At 40.5% G+C, this 18,518-nt stretch overlaps 1 protein-coding gene across 3 annotated transcripts in view; it reads right to left on the reverse strand.

Moving 5' to 3' along the window:
- LOC140714318 (contactin-associated protein-like 5) overlaps positions 1 to 18,518 on the reverse strand; it is a 1,338,796-nt gene that overhangs the window by 344,437 nt on the left and 975,841 nt on the right. For all 3 annotated transcript variants that reach the window (XM_073025479.1, XM_073025472.1, XM_073025488.1), the window contains exon 17: positions 13,884 to 14,102. In XM_073025479.1, coding sequence (XP_072881580.1) covers positions 13,884 to 14,102 — 219 coding nt within the window. The remainder of the gene's footprint in view (positions 1 to 13,883; positions 14,103 to 18,518) is intronic.

An 18,518-nucleotide genomic window follows, 5' to 3' on the forward strand; every position in this document is an offset into this window, starting at 1 on the left:
GGCACTCGCTGATTGGCTGTGAGTGTGTCTGAGGACGGGCTGCTACTGGGAGCTGGAGCTGTCAGTCTCAGTTTGTTCTCAGAATCAAAGGAAGTTTCCCAAAACGCAAAGTGTGAAGTAAATTTTATTATCAGAATGGAATTGGGTTCACATCTTTTAGGAAATGTATTGTCATGAACTCAATCCACAGTACTTTGTCAAAGAACAGAAGACTGATGCTGAAGTCATTTATTTAAATGTAAATGAACCGTCTACCCAGAATTCACTCTTAACAGTGGTGAGAATACGGTGAGATGCCGATTTCACCAGACTGCAGCTTGCAACTATTTAGTGCGGGCGGGGCCCTCGAAATGCGGGGCCCATAGCATCTGCTACTTTTGCTAGTAGGTTAATCCGGCCCTACTTCTGAATTACTTCCCGACACTCCAGCCATTGTTGCTGTGCTGTCATCCCTGCCAGTGTTCTTTTCCAATCAGTTCTGGCCAACTCCTCTCTCACACCCCTGCAATTCTCTTCATTCGACCATAATACTGATACATCTGTCTTTAGCTTCTCCTTCTCAAATTTCAGGGTGAATAGGATCATATTATGATCACTTGCCCCAAGAAGTACTTTTACCTTAAGATCTCTAATCAATTCTTGTTCATTGCACAGCACCCTATCCAGAATGGCTGATCCTCTACAACCTGCTCTAAAAAGGCATCTCATAGGCACTCTTGAAATTCCCCCTCCTGGAATCCAGCACCAACCTGATTTTCACAATCTACGTTGAGTCCCTCATGACTGTTGCTAAGTGACTTAGGAAGAGCATCATTTTCTCAACTACCATCTCTACAGTGTCCTTTTGTCCCATCTTTAGAAGCAGCTGTGTTCTAAACGTTATCTCTCATTTTTGACATTGTGGGCTGAAGTGTCTGCATTATGTTGTAAAGCTCTTCACTCATTTTCCCTTTTATTAGGCATGGGAGTAGAATTGTGTGTGGTCTTCTGCTGATGTTCTCCATCCTTTTCAAGCTTCAATGTGTTATGCATTCTGCAATGCTCTTCTGCACACCACTGTTGTACCCTGTGGTTATTTGAATTACTATCACCTTCCTGTCAGCTTGGACCAGTCTGGCCATTCTCCTCTGACCTCCCTCATTAACAAGTCATTTTAGTCCACAGAACTATTGCTCACTGGATGTTTTTTTTGCTTTTCACACTGTTCTCTGCAAACACTAGAGACTGTTGTGTGTGAAAATCCTAGGAGATCAACAGTTTCTGAGATTCTCAAACCATCCAACAATCATCCCACTGTCAAAGTGACTTATTACACATTTATTTCCCATTCTGATGTTTGGACTGAACTTGTTGGCCATATCTGCGTGGTTTTATGCATTGAGTTGCTGCTACATATTAGCTGATCAGATACTTGCATTAATGAGCAGGTGTACAGGTGTACCTGATAAAGAGGCTACTGAGTGAATGTTCCATTTATAAAAGAGGTTGAACAAATTGGACTGTTTTGTCTGGACAGCAAAGCTTTAAATATTTCAAATTCCAGAGGAATGCTATTTCATTTGTTTGTACAGTATATATGTACAGTCACTTGACAATGAGCTTGAACTTGAGAACATAGAACATGGAACATGGAATATGGAAGATAGAACATAGAAAATAGAACACAGTGAAGGTCCTTCTGTCCGCAACATTCTGCTGATCTTTGAACTTACTGCAAGATCAATCTAATACTTCTCTTCCACATACTTCACCATTTTTCTTTCATCCATGTGCCTATCTAGGAGTCTCAAGTATATCAGCCTCTCCCACCACCCCTGGCCATACACCCACCACTCTCTGTGTGTGAATAAATGACTTTTGACACTGCCCCCATACATTCTTCCACTCATCATGTAAGGAGGACTCCAGAGTGATTCCACAATTTAGACCCAATGGTGATGAAGAAATGGGAGAATGAATAGGAACTATGGAGAGGTAGTCTCCCCTAAGTCGCAGGAGGCAGGTACCTAGATGACTGTCAAGTGAAGGAAAGGCAATAGGCAGAGTAGCAGTGCAGAGTACCCTTGCAGCCATTCCCCTCAATAAGTATACTGCTTTGGATACTCTAGGATGGGACAACTTACTAGGGAGAAGCCACAGCAAGCAGGTCTTTGGCACTGAGCCCGGTTCAGTGGCTCAGAAGGGAATGGGGTAGAACAGGAGTGCAGTCGTGATAATTAGGGAAGCAGACAGGAGATTGTGTTCATGAAAAAGTCACCCAGAAGGTACGTTGCCTCACAGGTGCCAGGGTCAGGGATGTTACGGATTGGGCCCACAGCATTTTGAAGGGGTAAACAGTCAGAGGTCATGATACATATTGGTACCAATGACATTACTAGGAAAAGGGAGGAGATCCTGAAGAGAAAATATAGGGAGTTAGGTAGAAAGCTGTAAATCAGGACTCAAGTGTATTAATCTTTGGATTGCTGCCTCTGCCATGTGCCGGTGAGAGCAAGAACAGTATAATTTGGCAGATTAATGCATGGTTGAGGAATTGTTGCAGGAGGCAGGGTTTCAGATTTCAGATCTTTTCAAAGGAAGGTATGACCTCTACAAAAAGGACAGGTTACACCTGAATCCAAGGGAGACCAATATGCTCGTGGGCAGGTTTTCTAGAGTAGTTGGACAGGGTTTAATCTAGTTTGACAGGGATGGAAATCACAGTGATAGAGCTGGGGATGGAGTAGTTGCTAAACAAATAGATGCAGTGTGTAGTGAGACCGTCAGGAAGGATGAGCAGATGATAGGGTAGAAATGAAGTCAATAGGATGGTTTGAAGTCTAACATGGGGACAAAATCAAAAAGGGTGATGATTACAGGACTGAAGGTGTTATATTTGAATGAAAGGAGAACACAGAATAAAGTAGATGGTGTTGTAACACAGTTAAAGATTGGCAGGTATGGCATATGGGTATCAGTGAGTCATGGCTGAAAGAAGGTCATAGTTGGGAAGTTAACATCCAAGGATGCACATTGTATCAAAAAGACAGGCAGGTAAGCAGAGGGGGTGGGGTGGCTCTGTTGTAAAAAAACTTAAATCAAATTCTTACAAACAGGTAACATTGGATCAGAAGATGCAGAATCCTTGGGGGCAGAATTAATAAACTGCAAAGACAAAAAGACCCTGATGGGAGTTAAATACAGGCCTCCAAACAGTAGCCAGTATGCATGATACAAATTACAACAGGAAATAAAAAAGACATATAAAAGGATAATGTTACAATAGTCATGAGGGACTTCAATTTGCATGTAAATTGGGAAATCCATGTTGGAGCTGGATCCCAAGTGAGGGAAATTGTAGAAGGCCTACAAGATGGTTTTTTAGAGCAGCTTGTGGTTGAGCCACCGGGGATCAGCAATTCTGGATTGCGTGTTGTGTAATGAACCAGATTTGATTAGGGAGCTTAAGGTAAAGGATCTAACAGTATTAAGGGAATTACAGAGGCATGCAAGGAGCTGTCCAGAGTTAATTTAAAGGGAACTCCATCAGGTATGATGGTAGAACAGCAATGGCTGAAGTTTCTTAGAGAAATTTGGAAGTTGCAGGAAGGAGACATCACAAAGTATTCTAAAGAAAGGCTGATGCAGCCAAGGCTGACAAGGGCATGCTAAGGCAGCATAAAAGCAGAAGAAAGGATAGATAATAGAACAAAACTGAGTAGGATGTTAGAGGATTGGGAAGCTTTCAAAAACCAACAGAAGGCAACTAAAAAAGCCATATGGAGAAAGAAGTTGAATATGAAGATAAGCTAGCTAATTATATAACAGAGGATACAAAATGTTTTCTCAGATATATAAGGAGTAAATGAGGGGTGAATGTAGATATTAGACTGTGGGAACATGATTCTGAAGATGTAGTAATAGAGGACAAAGAAATGCTGGATGAACTTACTGAGTATTTTGTGTCAGTTTTCACTGTGGAAGACACTAGCAGTATGCCAGAAATTCGAGGGTGTCAGGGATTGTGAAGGCATTAGTAGTGATCTTTCAAGAATCACTATAGTCTGGAATAATTCCAGAGGATTGGAAAATTCCAAATGTTACTCCAATCTTCAAAAAGGGAGGAAGGCAAATGACAGGAAATTATAGGCCAAATAGCTTGCAGTCAATGATTGGGAAGATGTAGGATTTCATTATTAAGGATGAGATCTCAGGGTTCTTGCAGGCACATGATAAAATAGGCTAAAATCATCATGGTCTCTTTGAGGGGAAATCTTGTCTGACAAATCTGATGGAATTCTTTTAGGAAACAACAGGCAGGATTGACAAAGGAGAGTCACTGAATGTTGTTTACAAGGATTTTCAGAAGAACTTTGACAAGGTGCCCCACGTAAGGCTGCCAAATAAGATAAGAGACCATTGTATTACAGGAAAGATACTATTAGAAGACTGGCTGACTGGCAGGAGGCAAAGTGTGGGAATGAAGCAGGCCTTTTCTGTTTTTCTCTATGGTCCTGTAATGGTGATCTACAGGACCAGATGTTAAGGCTATTTCAGGACTGTTTCTTTTTACATTGCATGTCATTGCTGAGGCCGCACTTAGAATATTGTGAACAGTTTTGGACCCTTATCCAAGAAAAGATATGCTAGCATTGGAAAGGGTCCAATGAGGTTCACAAGAATGAAAAGAGCATTTGATGGCTTTGGGGCTGTACTCACTGGAGATTAGAAGAATGAGGGAGGAATTCTCATTGAAACCTATCAAATATTAAAATTTCTAGATGGAGTGAATGTGAGAGAATGCTTCCTCTAGTGAGGGACTCTAGGAAGGAGGCACATCCTCAGAATAGAGGGATGTTCATTTAGAACAGAGATGAGAAGGAAGTTCTTTAGCCAGAGGATAACAAATCTGTGGAATTCATTCCCACAGATGGCTCTGGACTCCAAGTCATTGGGTATACTTAATGCTAAGATGATGAGGTTCTTGATTCATCAGGGCATCAACATTTACGGGGAGAATACAGGAGAATAGGGTTGAGAGTGATAATAAATCGGCCATGATGGAATGGCGGAGCAGACTCGATGGGCTAAATGGCCTAATTCTGCCCCTATGTCTAATGATCCAAATGAGCAATATATTTTCAAGACAATAACATTAACAATTGGAGGGAAACTGGCTGGTGGTAACATTCCCTGCCTGATTTCTGACTGAGTACTGGCATGCTGTTCTGTAGGAGTGGAGGAAAACATTGCAGATGCTCTTCATGAAACTTTGCCAAGTGTTTTCATTAGTTTTCCAATATGCTTTGATCTGCCTGGGAACGTTCTTGGTTAACAGATTCTGAGAAATACATTTATGATTGAATGTGAACAGAATGATTGATATAAGTGAGTTATCACAAAACAACTTTTTTTCTAAGATTACACGAGCAGTAAATCCTCATCCATGATTTGCAGATACAATATTGAAATCAAATTTCTATGTCTCCTTATGCTGATGTAATGCACCAACTATTATTAAGCACAGGTCTCATAAAAAAACTAATATTTCAGTTAATTATTTCAAATCATTTTCGGGACATCATCACCAAGATGTGTAATTCTTGTGGTGTTAGATTTCTAATAAACTGAAATGTTCCCACAATTCAATTTATTCTCCAGCAGCTGTGGGAATAGATGCAGAAGTAAATATCTATTAATTTAATGATGTTGGGGAATCCAGCTGAATTTCATTGTGTTGCCATGGAGCTGATGTGTGTATGATATGATTTAGGCAGATTTTTATATTGAAATGTGAGTGCTTCCAAATTCGATTCAAGGCTTTTAAAATAAACAATTTCATCAAAACATAAGCAAAGCGAATATGAATTTCAACAGATAAAAGAGAAAAAAAAGTAACAAAGGTAGTGGGATCTCTTTGAACACCTACCATCGGGCAAGAGGTACCGAAGCATTAGGAAAAGGACTGTTAGGAGGGGAAACAGCTTTTGCCCACAGCTGCCTGTAAGACTACTGAACTCCTTGCCACCACCCAGATCTCATCACATATGAAGTGCCAAAAGTGTTATACTGTTTGTATCATATGCACCTTCTGTTGGACGTTAGTCTTCTGGAATATATTTTATTTTTTGTTAATTTATTTGTGATAATATTACTTCATGTGTTGTATCTGAGTTACATGTACTGTGATCTGCACTTTGATCTTAAGGGCAATTGTTTTGTTTGGCAGTATACATGTATATGGGTGGATGACAATCAACTTGAACTTGAAATTCATCCGCAATCAATTACACAGCACACAAACCAATAGAAGTCGATAGAGTATGAGATTTGCTGCATGACCACTGCCATACTGCACGCCCATGGCAGGCTACTTAGGTCAAACATCTAAGTCAATTTCTGACTTGGAGAGTAGTTCCTTTCTGGAATCACAGGAAGATTTCAGCATGAGAAAGAAGCATTTGGCCGATTGAGTCCATGCTTTCCATTCAGATACTCTCCAGCGCCCTTTTGAATATGGTTCCACTACAGTCCCTGCAGTGCTTTCCACACTATCATTGCCGGCTGTGTAAAATGGTCTGGCCTATCTCGTGTTTCTTTTGCCCTTTGCTATCTAAACCCTTTAGTCCTTGTCTTCATTGAATTTCAAGGGAAGGAAAAGGAATACACTGCTATAAATATTAGCTTCATTTGTCACGCATACATCGAAACATACAGTGAAATTTGCATCAAATCAAATCAGCAGGGAGCAGACCACAAGTATCACCACGCTTCTGGCACCAGGATAGCATGCTCACAACTCACTAACCCTAACCTGCACGTCTCTGGAATGTGCGAGGAAACTGGAGAACCCAGAGGAAACCTACACAGTCATGGGGGAAATGTTCAAACTCCTTATAGACAGTGTCGGGAATCAAACCTCGATTGCTGATCGCTGGCGCTGTAAAACATTTGCACTAGCTGCTACCTTACTATCCCCTTCATGATTTTAAATACTTCTATCTAAAACTCATTGTAATCAGTTCTATTCCAAAGAGTACAACTCTAGTTTTTTCGGTCCATTTCGGTAAATATAATCATTCATCCCTGTTGTTGAGATGAGAGAGTGCACATGCTGGAATCGGCAGCAACAAACAATACTCTGGGAAATCTCAGCAGTGTGGAAGGATGTAGCTTGTCCAGTAGGAGGATTGTGCCATCAGTCTGTTTCCCCCCACAGATGCAGCCTGATTCTCTGAGTCCCTTCAGCCTTCTGCTTCGGCTTCCTCGTCCCTCGTTAACAACCCTGCAAATCTCTTCTGTACATTGCCTCACCTTCACAAGTCATTTCTCCACAGATGCTGTCTGACCTGCTGGGCATGTCCAACAATTTAGGTTTTCACTTTAGATTCTCAGTGTCTTTATTTTTAGTTAGTGTGTTCACAGAGTGGTCTTTATTGGTATTGCCCATGCTTAAGAAGGTGACTGTGCTTTAGAAGAAGCTTTAGAGAAGGTTGTGGTTAATTGTTGTGTGCAAACACTGCAGTTTTATTTTTCAGTATAGTGGGTAGTATGCAACTGAATAGGAAACACGGTCAGTACAAAGGGCAATGTAAAGTTTATTCATTTATTCATTGAGATCCAGCACAGAGCAGACCCTGCTGGACCTTCGAACTACACTTCCCAGCAATCCCCAATGCACTTAACCTAATCACAGGACAATATCCAATCAGCAATTAACCTACTAACCAATAAGTCTTTGGACTGCGGGAGGAAAGCAGAGCACCCAGAAAAAGCCCACACACTTGTGGGGAGGACACAGAAGCTTCTTACAGATAATGTTGCAATTGAACTCTGACAGCCGAGCTGTAATAGTGTGGTACTTACTGCCATGCTACTGTGGCACCCATTACATTGAGCACATCGCTGTAGGTCTAGGAACATACACATACTAAGTTAGCTAAGCAAGGCAAACATAGAATCAGACAGTCACACAACATAGAAACAAGCCTTTCTGCATTTGTATCTTTTGTTTGATCAAATAAAGATTCCCGTTCTGTGGTGAGCCACACACTTTTGCAGTCCTGTGTAAACAGTTCAGTGAAGCTGCATGCTGTTTCATTAGGGTTAGAGCAGTGTGAGTTGGAAGCTGAAGTAATTGCTGGAGCAGATAAAGAGAAACTAACACCACTGGTTGAGGAGTCAAGGACTAAGGTGCATTGAATAAAACATTAGATCCAGACGTCACTTGAGTGAAATTAGGAAATATTCTTCAAGCAAGGGGTTGCAGGAGCCTGCAGCTCTTTGTGGGACAGCTTCAGGGAGGTTATTCCAGTTTCGACTCATGACAATGCACAATATGGTCAAACATCCATGGGCATATTCATACCAAGTTCTTTGTACACACAGGTAAGACATTGAAAGTTTTAATATGTTAATTTGTCTTCATGTTAAATGCAAGTGGAACAGAAACTTGATTTTTAGTCCTAAAATCTGAAGGTTTTACAAGATAGTGGCACTCTCAGACGCAGTGGCTTCTATAGGGTCAACCAAAGCTGTTATTGTCTTTTTTAAACATATTTTTTTTTACCATCACTAGACTCTGCTGGACATTAAGAACTTAAAGTACTGCAGGTCGACCCTAGCAGCAAATTACTTGTTGGCGGAGAAACTTAAGGAGCTGGACCTAGTGCAGACCATGATGCTGCCTAAGACAGGGAGATATTGGTGTGTAAACTCTCAAGAGATCATCTCAGCCACTGTACTTGTGATTGCAAGACCCTGTTGGATATTGGTGGTGTGGAATGCCACGAGCCCAATGTCACCTGTTTGCCGATGCCAGAGGGAGATGTTGGAGTCAGGCACTCCACCAGAGTGCGGGAGGCTGTGTGGTGTGGCATCCATGCTAGAGTTGGTGCTGCCCCCCAGTGTTTACTTGGCAGAAGACAAGCTGCATTGTCTTTAGTGCCAGACTCCTGCAACATTTATGGACTTGGAACTGGTCTATATATTTTTTTTGTGTGACTGTATTTTAACTGCTATTGTATATTCCTTATATGTGCCTTGTACTGTGTATAACCATTGGTACTGTATTTTGCACCTTGGCCCTGAAGTAATGCGGGCTCATTTGTCTTGATTCATGGGGATTCATGGATGGTTGAATGACAATTAAATTGAACTTGCACTTGATTTATTTGATGATTGGGACAAAGCTGAGGTATACAGCAGACTGGGGAGTACTTCAGGATCAGAAGCAGTTCATTACCAGAGTGGCTTAGATGATGTGAAATTTGTTGTTTTGCAAAGCAGTATTTTGCACAGATATTAAATGATTAAACATTACAAAATAAGTAAATAGTGCAAAAAATAAATAAGGCAGTGTTCACGGGTTCATGAATCATTCAGAAATCTGAAGTTGTAGGGGAAGAAGTTGCTTCTCAGTCATTGAGTATGTGTGCCTTAAGGCACCTACACCTTCTCACTAATGGAACTATTGAGATAAAGCCACGGCTCAAACGGTATGGGTCCTCAGTCCTTCCTGAGTGACTCCACTTCAAGATGTCCTCAGTGATGAGGGTTTTGCCTGTGATGATGTGGCTGAATCCTCTGCAGCCTTTTTTGACCCTGAGTATTAGAGTTTTCATACCAGGCTGTAATGCACCCAGTCACAATGCTCTCCAGTACACATCTATAGAAATGTCCAAAACTCTTCAGTGACTCTCCTCAAATTCCTAATGAAGAAGAATGTGTTGACTACAATCAACCTCTCAAAGCACTTCATTATTATGGTTCTGAGTAGTACTGGTCGATAGTCAATAGTACAATAAGGGTCCAAAGAGTCTCAACCCAAAACATTTCCTTCCATAGACACTGTCTGAGCTGCTGAGCTCCTCCAGTGTCTTTGTGTGCTGCTCCTTTCCAGAAAGTACAGTCCTTAGTGTCTCCTTATGTTTCCAGTACCTCTGAAGATTCCAGTGAATCTAACCAATACAAGCCCAATGGCCGTCTCAAATCCCGTAGACTCTAATGGCTCTGACCAACGCAACGATATTAACCACTTCCTATCTGTAAGGGTAGATGAGTTTACCATTCCCAACTATCTCTGCACCTTTGAATTGACTCTAAAGAATTTGCAACTGCATTATTGTACCTGCCCTCACTCTGCATCAGATCGACTGGCTCTGACTTTCAAATTTTACTTTCATATTTTAAGCACAAAGTGCCTAGTTTTGCAGGCTACACCGCCCACATTCCTGTCTGCACTCTCTGTTGCTTCAGAACATTCCTGGTTCCAATTCAGAATGTGAGACTTTCTGGCCGAGAGTGTTTTGGAAGTTTGAGCAAGGGCTTAATGAATGCCAAGGCTTGAAACTGGATTATGGAAGACATGACAAGGCAAAGGTTAAGATAACGTCCAGGCAAGGATAGTTTACAAATAGTATGCAGTCACCCAGACAAGTAAGGTAATTGAAGAGCATAGCTTCCCTTTGTACATCAGGAGATTGGAACCATTTGGAACAGATAAAGATACAAATGAAGAATTCTAGGGTGACACTTACTTATTTCTTTATTGAGATACAGCACCAAATAGGTCTTTCCAGCCCTTTGAGTTGTGTCACCCTGCAACCCCTAATTTAACCCTAGCCTCATCATGGGCCAATTTACACTGTCCAATAGACCTACTAACTTTGGACTGTGGGAGGAAACCGGAGCACCCGCAGAAAACCCATGCTGAGATATTATCAGCTTTTAACTCGTAGGTTCTATTGGTTATTAATATCTTAGTGCAGGGTTCTCCAATTAGTTTTCCACAAGGGCCAAATTACGTCAAGCATGCCAAGCCAAGGGTCAAAACGTCCAGGGTTTTTTTCCATTGTGCCAGTAAGCTGTTTGGTGGGCAGATGTTGTTGTTGCTGCTATTACCATTATTATTATTATTATTATTATTATTATTAGTAGTAGTAGTAGTAGTAGCAGCAGTAGTAGTAGTGGTGGTAGTAGTAATAATTTAGACCTGAGTTTCTCAAAGCCTGTGTTGTGGGTCACACAAGAAAAACAAATGCACTCTTGAAACAAAATAAGTCTCTCTCTCTCTCTCTCTCTCTCTCTCTCTCTCTCTCTCTCTCTCTCTCTCTCTCTCTCTCTCTCTCTCTCTCTCTCTCTCTCTCTCTCCACCATTTCTCTTCCACACAAAAAGTTTTAGTAGTACTGCCTATTTAATCTATTTGTTCTTTTTAATTAAGCTATGTAGCATTTGATGTATGAAGTGTAGCTATAAATAAAATTATCAGTATTATTGTTGGTGTAATATTATTATAGCACAATAAGATTGACAAATGGACAAAAATAAATGGATTCACTCACCAATCAGTGAGAGAATTGACAGCAACGGGATGAGGCAATCCTTCTGATGTTGGGCAATGGCACCATCATAGCTCCACAACCATTTTCTTGGTTCTCTCATCATGACTTAAAACTTCACAAACCATATCAATTGCACACGCTTTAATCAACTCAGCATCAGCAAATGGTTTCTTAGCTTTGTCACGATTCCATGACACATGCAATGATGCAGCTGTTGCGCTCTCTTGTGAAGATGTTGACTTACAGATAGTAGAAACAGAGTGCTTGTATGATGTTATCATACTTGCAATTTTTTGTTTGCGTTGATCTGATTTTGCAGGGTAGTTGGCATTAAAACTGGCAGCATGCAGAGTGTTGAAGTGCTGCTTTAGATTTTCTGATTAGCAGACAGCTATGTACTGCATGCATATTAAGCATGTCGGTTTAGCATTGACATGGTCCGGTAAAATAAAACAAAACTGATCAGTCCAGTCAGATTTGAACTGATGGTTTTCCTGGTCAACTTTGTGCTCTTTCGCGCAGGCCATGTTGTTCTTGGTTTAGGGTCCGTGACTTACTGCTGGTAACAATTCGCTTAGATAACAGATTCGCTTCTTAGATGACAGGCGGCTATTTGGTGCAAGCCGCTGTTTAGTCGAGGACCGTAGAGAGCGCGCAGTAGGTCGTGCGCTCTACGGGGGTGTAGGTCAAGTGTTCGGTGTGGGATAAGGTTAAAATAAGTTAGAGCAGCACAGTTTATTTGCATGTTATGACAGGTGCATTCACATAAGCTTAATAAGCTGGTAAGGAAGGCGGGCTCTGTCGTGGGCACAGAACTGGAGAGTATGACATCGGTAGCAGAGCGAAGGGCGCTGAGTAGGCTACGGTCAATCATGGAAAACCCTGAACATCCTCTGCATAGCACCATCCAGAGACAGAGAAGCAGCTTCAGTGGCAGGTTACTATCGATGCAATGCTCCTCAGACAGGATGAAGAGATCATTACTCCCCAATGCCATTCGGCTTTACAATTCAACCGCCAGGGGTAAGATATGTTAAAGTGCCGGGGTTAGGACTGAGCTTAAGTTACCATTCAATGTATTTTAATAAACTATTTAAGAACTTTTTAAAAGTTATTTATTAATGCTTTTTGAGAGGGTGATTTTAGATGCATATCATATTTGTATTGATTAAGTATTGTATGTAATTAGTTTTGCTACAATAAGTGTATGGGACATTGGAAAAAAATGTTGAATTTCCCCATGGGGATGAATAAAGTATCTATCTATCTATCTATCTATCTATCTATCTATAAGTGCCAATGGGTCAGCACGGTCCAGACATTTGGTTTTTGCGGTCTAGACCCGGCCCGCAGTCCGCCTATTGGGGTTATCTGCCTTAGTCTGATTAGGCAAATAAGGAAGTTGAACATACTTAAGGGTACCAATTCCTCAGTATCTACATAACTGATTTTTGTATAAAAATGGCATTTCATTGTTCAAACTTCAGAACAATGCGGTGACAGGCTCCATCCTGTTCTCATTGTGCGCAGGTACATAAAGAGTGATTGAGGAATGAGTGGGAGTTTTCAGAGTTCAGTTACTCAGGAGTGACAGGATCGTGTGATCAGGACAGAAACAGTCCTGCCGTGAGGCTACTGAGCAATAGCAAAACCCCACTGGAAGTTTTAAGATCGTTTATACTACCAACATTTTAACAAACTTTCAAAAACTATGCTTTTAAAAAGGATGAAATGTTTTAAAATGACAATAATAATACCATATGAGCAGATTAAAATACCTGTATAGGCAGCTCTGCCATAATATGGTGTTTACATTCCTAAAAAATACTTCATGTTATAGAAAGTCTTGATGTATCAGACAGGCTGTAGTTGCTTTCAAAGCACTGATTTAAACATGTTCACCTGACTGTGATTGTGCTATAGCCAATGCAATCAATCACAAATAGTATATGTTCCTGCTCTCCTCACTTCTGTAAAACCTTCTCTAAAATAAGTGGGCTGATGAATCCGGTGCCAGCTTCAGGTTGGTGCAAAGGTCTTTTTGACACTCTACCATAACGCTCTATGCAGAGTTTAGCAGGAGAGGATTCTGACTGATTCCCTGGCTGGTGTCTGTTGGCAAGCTTTGGGACTGCCACATTGGAGTATGCTTGCGTCAATTCACAAACCTACTGGCATTTATATGTTTAAATGCTGGCAATGGGCTGTTGAACTGTTGGCTTTATCAGTAAGGGCTGCCTGCAATCTTCAACGCGCCAGGTATCATGCAGTGAAGCCACTTAGATTCCAACTGGACCACCTGCCACACAGGATGGAGATTGTCTGAATTTGGAAGGCATTCCAAAAACTAGAGCCAACACCCCAATCTTTTCTCTTCAGGAAACCGAAATCCATGGGAAATAAATCTCAATTAGGAGTTAGTCAAGTATAAGAGGCAGCACATTTATACTGTAACACAGCTGGTTTTCAAACCCCGTTGAATGACACAATTGCCAAGCAATGCTGATGATATGTATAGTGACCCATCGCGGTTTTGAAATACAAGAGTAAAAGTAACCTACCGACAAAGAGTTGGCTGTTGAGCTGTAAGTGGATGTGCCCATCAGCCGGGGCTTCCTGAACCTTTCTTGGCAGATGATCCACTTGAAGGGATGCCTCCTTGATGTTTCGCTCCACTCTAACGTAATGCCACTGATTGTTGTTCAAGTGTGTGGCTGACTTCACAGTGATCTCGGAAGGACCATTGCCCACATCAAAGGAGAACAGCACTTCCATTGGGGCTGGGGATCAGACAAAATGGGGTTAACATTCCCAGCAAAGGTTCATGAACCAAAAACAGGAAGAAGTGTTGAGATAAAGGACAATTCATGATCACGTCAACTGAAAACTTCTGCTCTGACTTCCCTTTGCTATACTGTATGTTCACATTTGCTGCACTATTTATTTGGCATTTCATAGTAATTTTTATGCCATTGCTGTCATAACACAACAAATTTCATGTCATATAAGTGAGTGACAGCAAATCTGATTTTGACATAGACACATACATGAGGTTGACATTTGAATGAGATTTTGTCGAATACAGAACATCAAGCAGCACTGTATGATGCAGATACTTCAACCCACAATGTTGGGCCATCCTTTTACACTATTACAGGATCAAGTCAAGTCAAGCCGAGTCAAGTTTATTGTCATTTAATTATATATATGTATATGACATATATAACCATATAACATACAGTATATAGAAACAAGACCTTTCTTGGTACCAGGATGTAAAGCGCTGTAGTACACATATCAATCCAACAGTTCCCTCCCACATAGCCCTCCATTTTTTCTTTCATCAATGCGCCTATCTAAACATCTCTTAAATGCCCCTAATGTATCTGCCTCTACCACCCCCAGGCAGTGCGGTCCATGCGCCCACCAATCTCTGTGCAGAAAAACAAACTACCTCTGACACCACACCCTATACTTTGCACCAATCACCTTAAGATTATGCCCTCTTGTATTAGCCAATTCTACCCTGACTGTCCATGCTATTTATGCCTCCTATCATCTGATACACCTCATTAAATCATCCCTCATCCTCTTCTGAGCATCTTTGGTATACACACAAAGAAGTAAGAAGCCAAATCAAACTACAAGGTTTGATTTGGATACTGTCCTTCAGCACTACTCTGAACTAATTCTACAAAGGACAGACTCACTTTCAAGGACTCTTTACAAGTCATGGTCTCAGTATTTCTTTTATTTGCAGTCTGTCTTCTATTGGACATTAGCTGTTTTGCCATTCTTTGTCTGATGGTTTTTTTGTAAATTTTATTGTGTTTTGTTATAAATCCCTGCAAGAAAATGAATCTCAAGGTAGCATATTGTAACATATATGTACTTTGATAATAAATTTACTTTAAACTTTGAAGCTGGGAAATAATACACTCTAAAGAAAATGGATATACGCAGTCACGGGATTGACCCTGTCTAATATTGTTTTACTGAATTTTATACAGTTGCATGAGGTGGGTATTACTGGCTAGCTACCTCGGTCTATTTAGAATCATGGGGTTATACAGTGCAGAAGCAAGCCCTTTGTACCTACCAGTCCACACTGACCAATATACCTAAGCTAGTCCTATTTGTCTGTGTTTGGCTCATATCCATGTACCTGTCTAAATGTAGTTTAAATGTTGCTAATGTACCTGCCCCTATCATTTCCTCAATCATTTCATGTGCTGACCATTCCCAGGTGAATGTATTTTTTCTTAGGTTCCTATTAAAGCAATGACAAACTAAACTTTTGATCTGTTTGGGTGAATATAGGGTGCAATAGAGATTATGAGCTGAAATGTCAACCCCCAGTCCAACCAAAACACATGGGTACCCCAGTCAGTAAAAATGATGTGAGACAGTATTGGTGGTGGAGGAAGAAGGGGAAATGTTGTTATATACATTCAGTGGCCACTTTATTAGGTACACCTATACACCTACTTATTAATGCATCCAGCGAAAGGCAGTTCTGTGGATTGAAATGCCTTGTTAATGAGAGAGGTCAGAGGAGAATGGCCAGATGGTTTCAATCTGACAGGAAGGCAACAGTAACGCAGAGAGCCTGTGGTGTGAAGAAGAACAGTTCTGAATGCACAACATATCGAACCTTGAAGTGGATGTGCTACAGCAGAAAAAGTACCTAATAAAGTGGCCACTGATGGGATTTCTGATGGGATAATTTTGCAATTCTATTTCATTTTGCAGGTCTAGGTGTCTCTCTTGCAGACAACATTTATTTTTTGTATCTACCCCATCAACTCCTTTATTATCTTCTCACAATTGTATCTTTTCTTAATCCTCTGTACATGGCCATTCAAGGCTAGACTAATCCAGACCATTACAATGATGGAAGTCCAGTCAGATTATGATCTAATCATTGGGTGGCAACTATCCAACAGGGACATTAAATATTGCTGTTGCAGAGTGTGTGCTGACAATCAGTGATGATGCCAATTACCAGGATAGGATTACTCACAGTATTTGTTTTAGTGTCAGGAGAAGATTATAAAATGTACACACTTGAACATTATGTTCCTGCACACTTACAGTAACAAGTGATTGAGTTTGACAAGAATCCAAGTACTCCTATTTTATTTTAACAAGCTGCTAATAGGGGTTTATTTGTATTCCCAACATGGAAAACAAAACTGATAGCTCATGAATGGAAGCTTATTAATGCCCTTAGTAACAGATCTCCTAGCAACGCCAACATGGACCAATTGATTGAAAACTGTTTTCTGTGTGGGTGGCTCTGTAAAAGTTGGGCCAGAACTTCTTGGAGTGGGGGAGTCTTGCTATGCACACCGTTAGTTAGAGAACTTCCTGGCACTATTTAGCCCAGGAGCTGGAAGTATAAGAAATAAAGGGACGGTGAGAAACACATTGTAATCCTCTGTGAGTGACAGGTGTGCAAAAAGATATCTGAATGGCTTTCCTCGCCAATGAGACCATGATGAGCCTGGAACTGTGAGGTCTTCATGAAACCAATACTGAGGCTCAGGAATCAGGCAGATTCTGAGTAACTCCACTCAGTGGGCACTTCATTAGGCACATCGGTACACCTGCTCAATTATGCAAATATCTAATTAGTCAATCAGATGGCAGAAGTTCAATGTATAAAAGCAAGTAGGTATGATATAGAGGTTCAGTTGTTGTTCAGGCCATACATCAGAATGAGGAGGAAATGTGATCTAAATAGTGTTGACCATGGAATGATTGTTGGTGCCAGGCAGGCTGGTTTTAGTGCATCTGGAACTGTTGATGTCCTAGGATTTTCATGTACAAGTCTTTAAAGTTTATAGAAACTGATGTGAGAATCAAAAACAAATCCAGTGAGCGGCAGTTCTGTGGGTGAAAATACATTTTTAATGAGAGAGGCCAGAGGAGAATGACAGGAAGGAGACAGTAACTTAAATAACCATGCATTACAATAGTCATGTTTAGAAGAGCATCTCTGAATGTACTACACATCAAACCTTGAGGTGGATGGGCTATAGAAGCAGAGCTTAACAATGTTGCTGAATGCCTCTTCAGTCACTTACTGACTCTTAATTGATTAGGCAAAACAACAGAGAAGAAAGGGAAATAGAATACTAGCAATTTCCATTTTTACCATTCTGTGCCACAGATATTTAATGGTGTGGCATTAATAATGAGTTTGTTGCTTAGTGGGTCCAATGCTCTTAAATACTAGACACTACTTCCTATCATAAGTTTAATAGATAAACATACAAAGAGACAAAAATATTTAAAATAATCATTAAGGCTGAAAAAAGTATTTGTACAAAAGGTAAACAGGTCAGTAGATTCTCTGATAAAGAACAGAGTTCAAAGTAAATTTATTATCAAAGTACATATATGTCACCATATACAACCCTGAGATTAATTTTCTTGTGGGCAATCACAGTCAGTCCAGAGAAACACAATAGAATCAATGAAAGACTACACTCAACAGGATGGACAGACAACCAGTGTGCAAAAGACGACAAACTGTGCAAATACAAAATGAAATAAAATAATAATAACTAAATAAGCAATAAATTTCGAGAACATCAGGCGAAGACTTCTTGAAAGTGACCATGTATCGTTTCACTTAGCCTGACCTGCTGAGGTTTTCTCCCAACATTGTGCTGTTTTATTTCAGATTTCTAGTATCTGTAGATTTTTCTTTAGAGCTTTTGTTACAGTAAATTGAAGAAGTTCGTTCTCATGCCATAATCATGTTACAGGGCGACCAGTCAAAGTTCTATACCACTGATCTGAAGGTTTGTGTTTGAATTATACAAAGGCAATTGGGGGATTTAACTGTAATTAAATCTGAAATTAAATTTACCCTGTGTAATGCTAACAATGGAATTTCCATATTGTTGCCAAGACCCTTTTAATTACTCATGTGCTCTGAGGAAGGAAATCTACTATTCCAGATGTTGTGGGTATTTTCTGTGCTGTATTGTTCTTCAGCTCATGACACCAGATCCACCAATGTAATTGATTATTAATTACTTCTTCAGTTTGTGTCCATCATGTGTACAAATAAATAAATAACTATATTTCAGTCCAACGCCTCAACTTTCACTGCACCTGTATCTCACTGTGCCTGCATACCTGACAACAAACACAGCTTGACTTGACATGACTTTTCTTAATCT

Source organism: Hemitrygon akajei, chromosome 2, assembly GCF_048418815.1.
Source record: "Hemitrygon akajei chromosome 2, sHemAka1.3, whole genome shotgun sequence".
NCBI classification, from domain to species: domain Eukaryota; kingdom Metazoa; phylum Chordata; class Chondrichthyes; order Myliobatiformes; family Dasyatidae; genus Hemitrygon; species Hemitrygon akajei.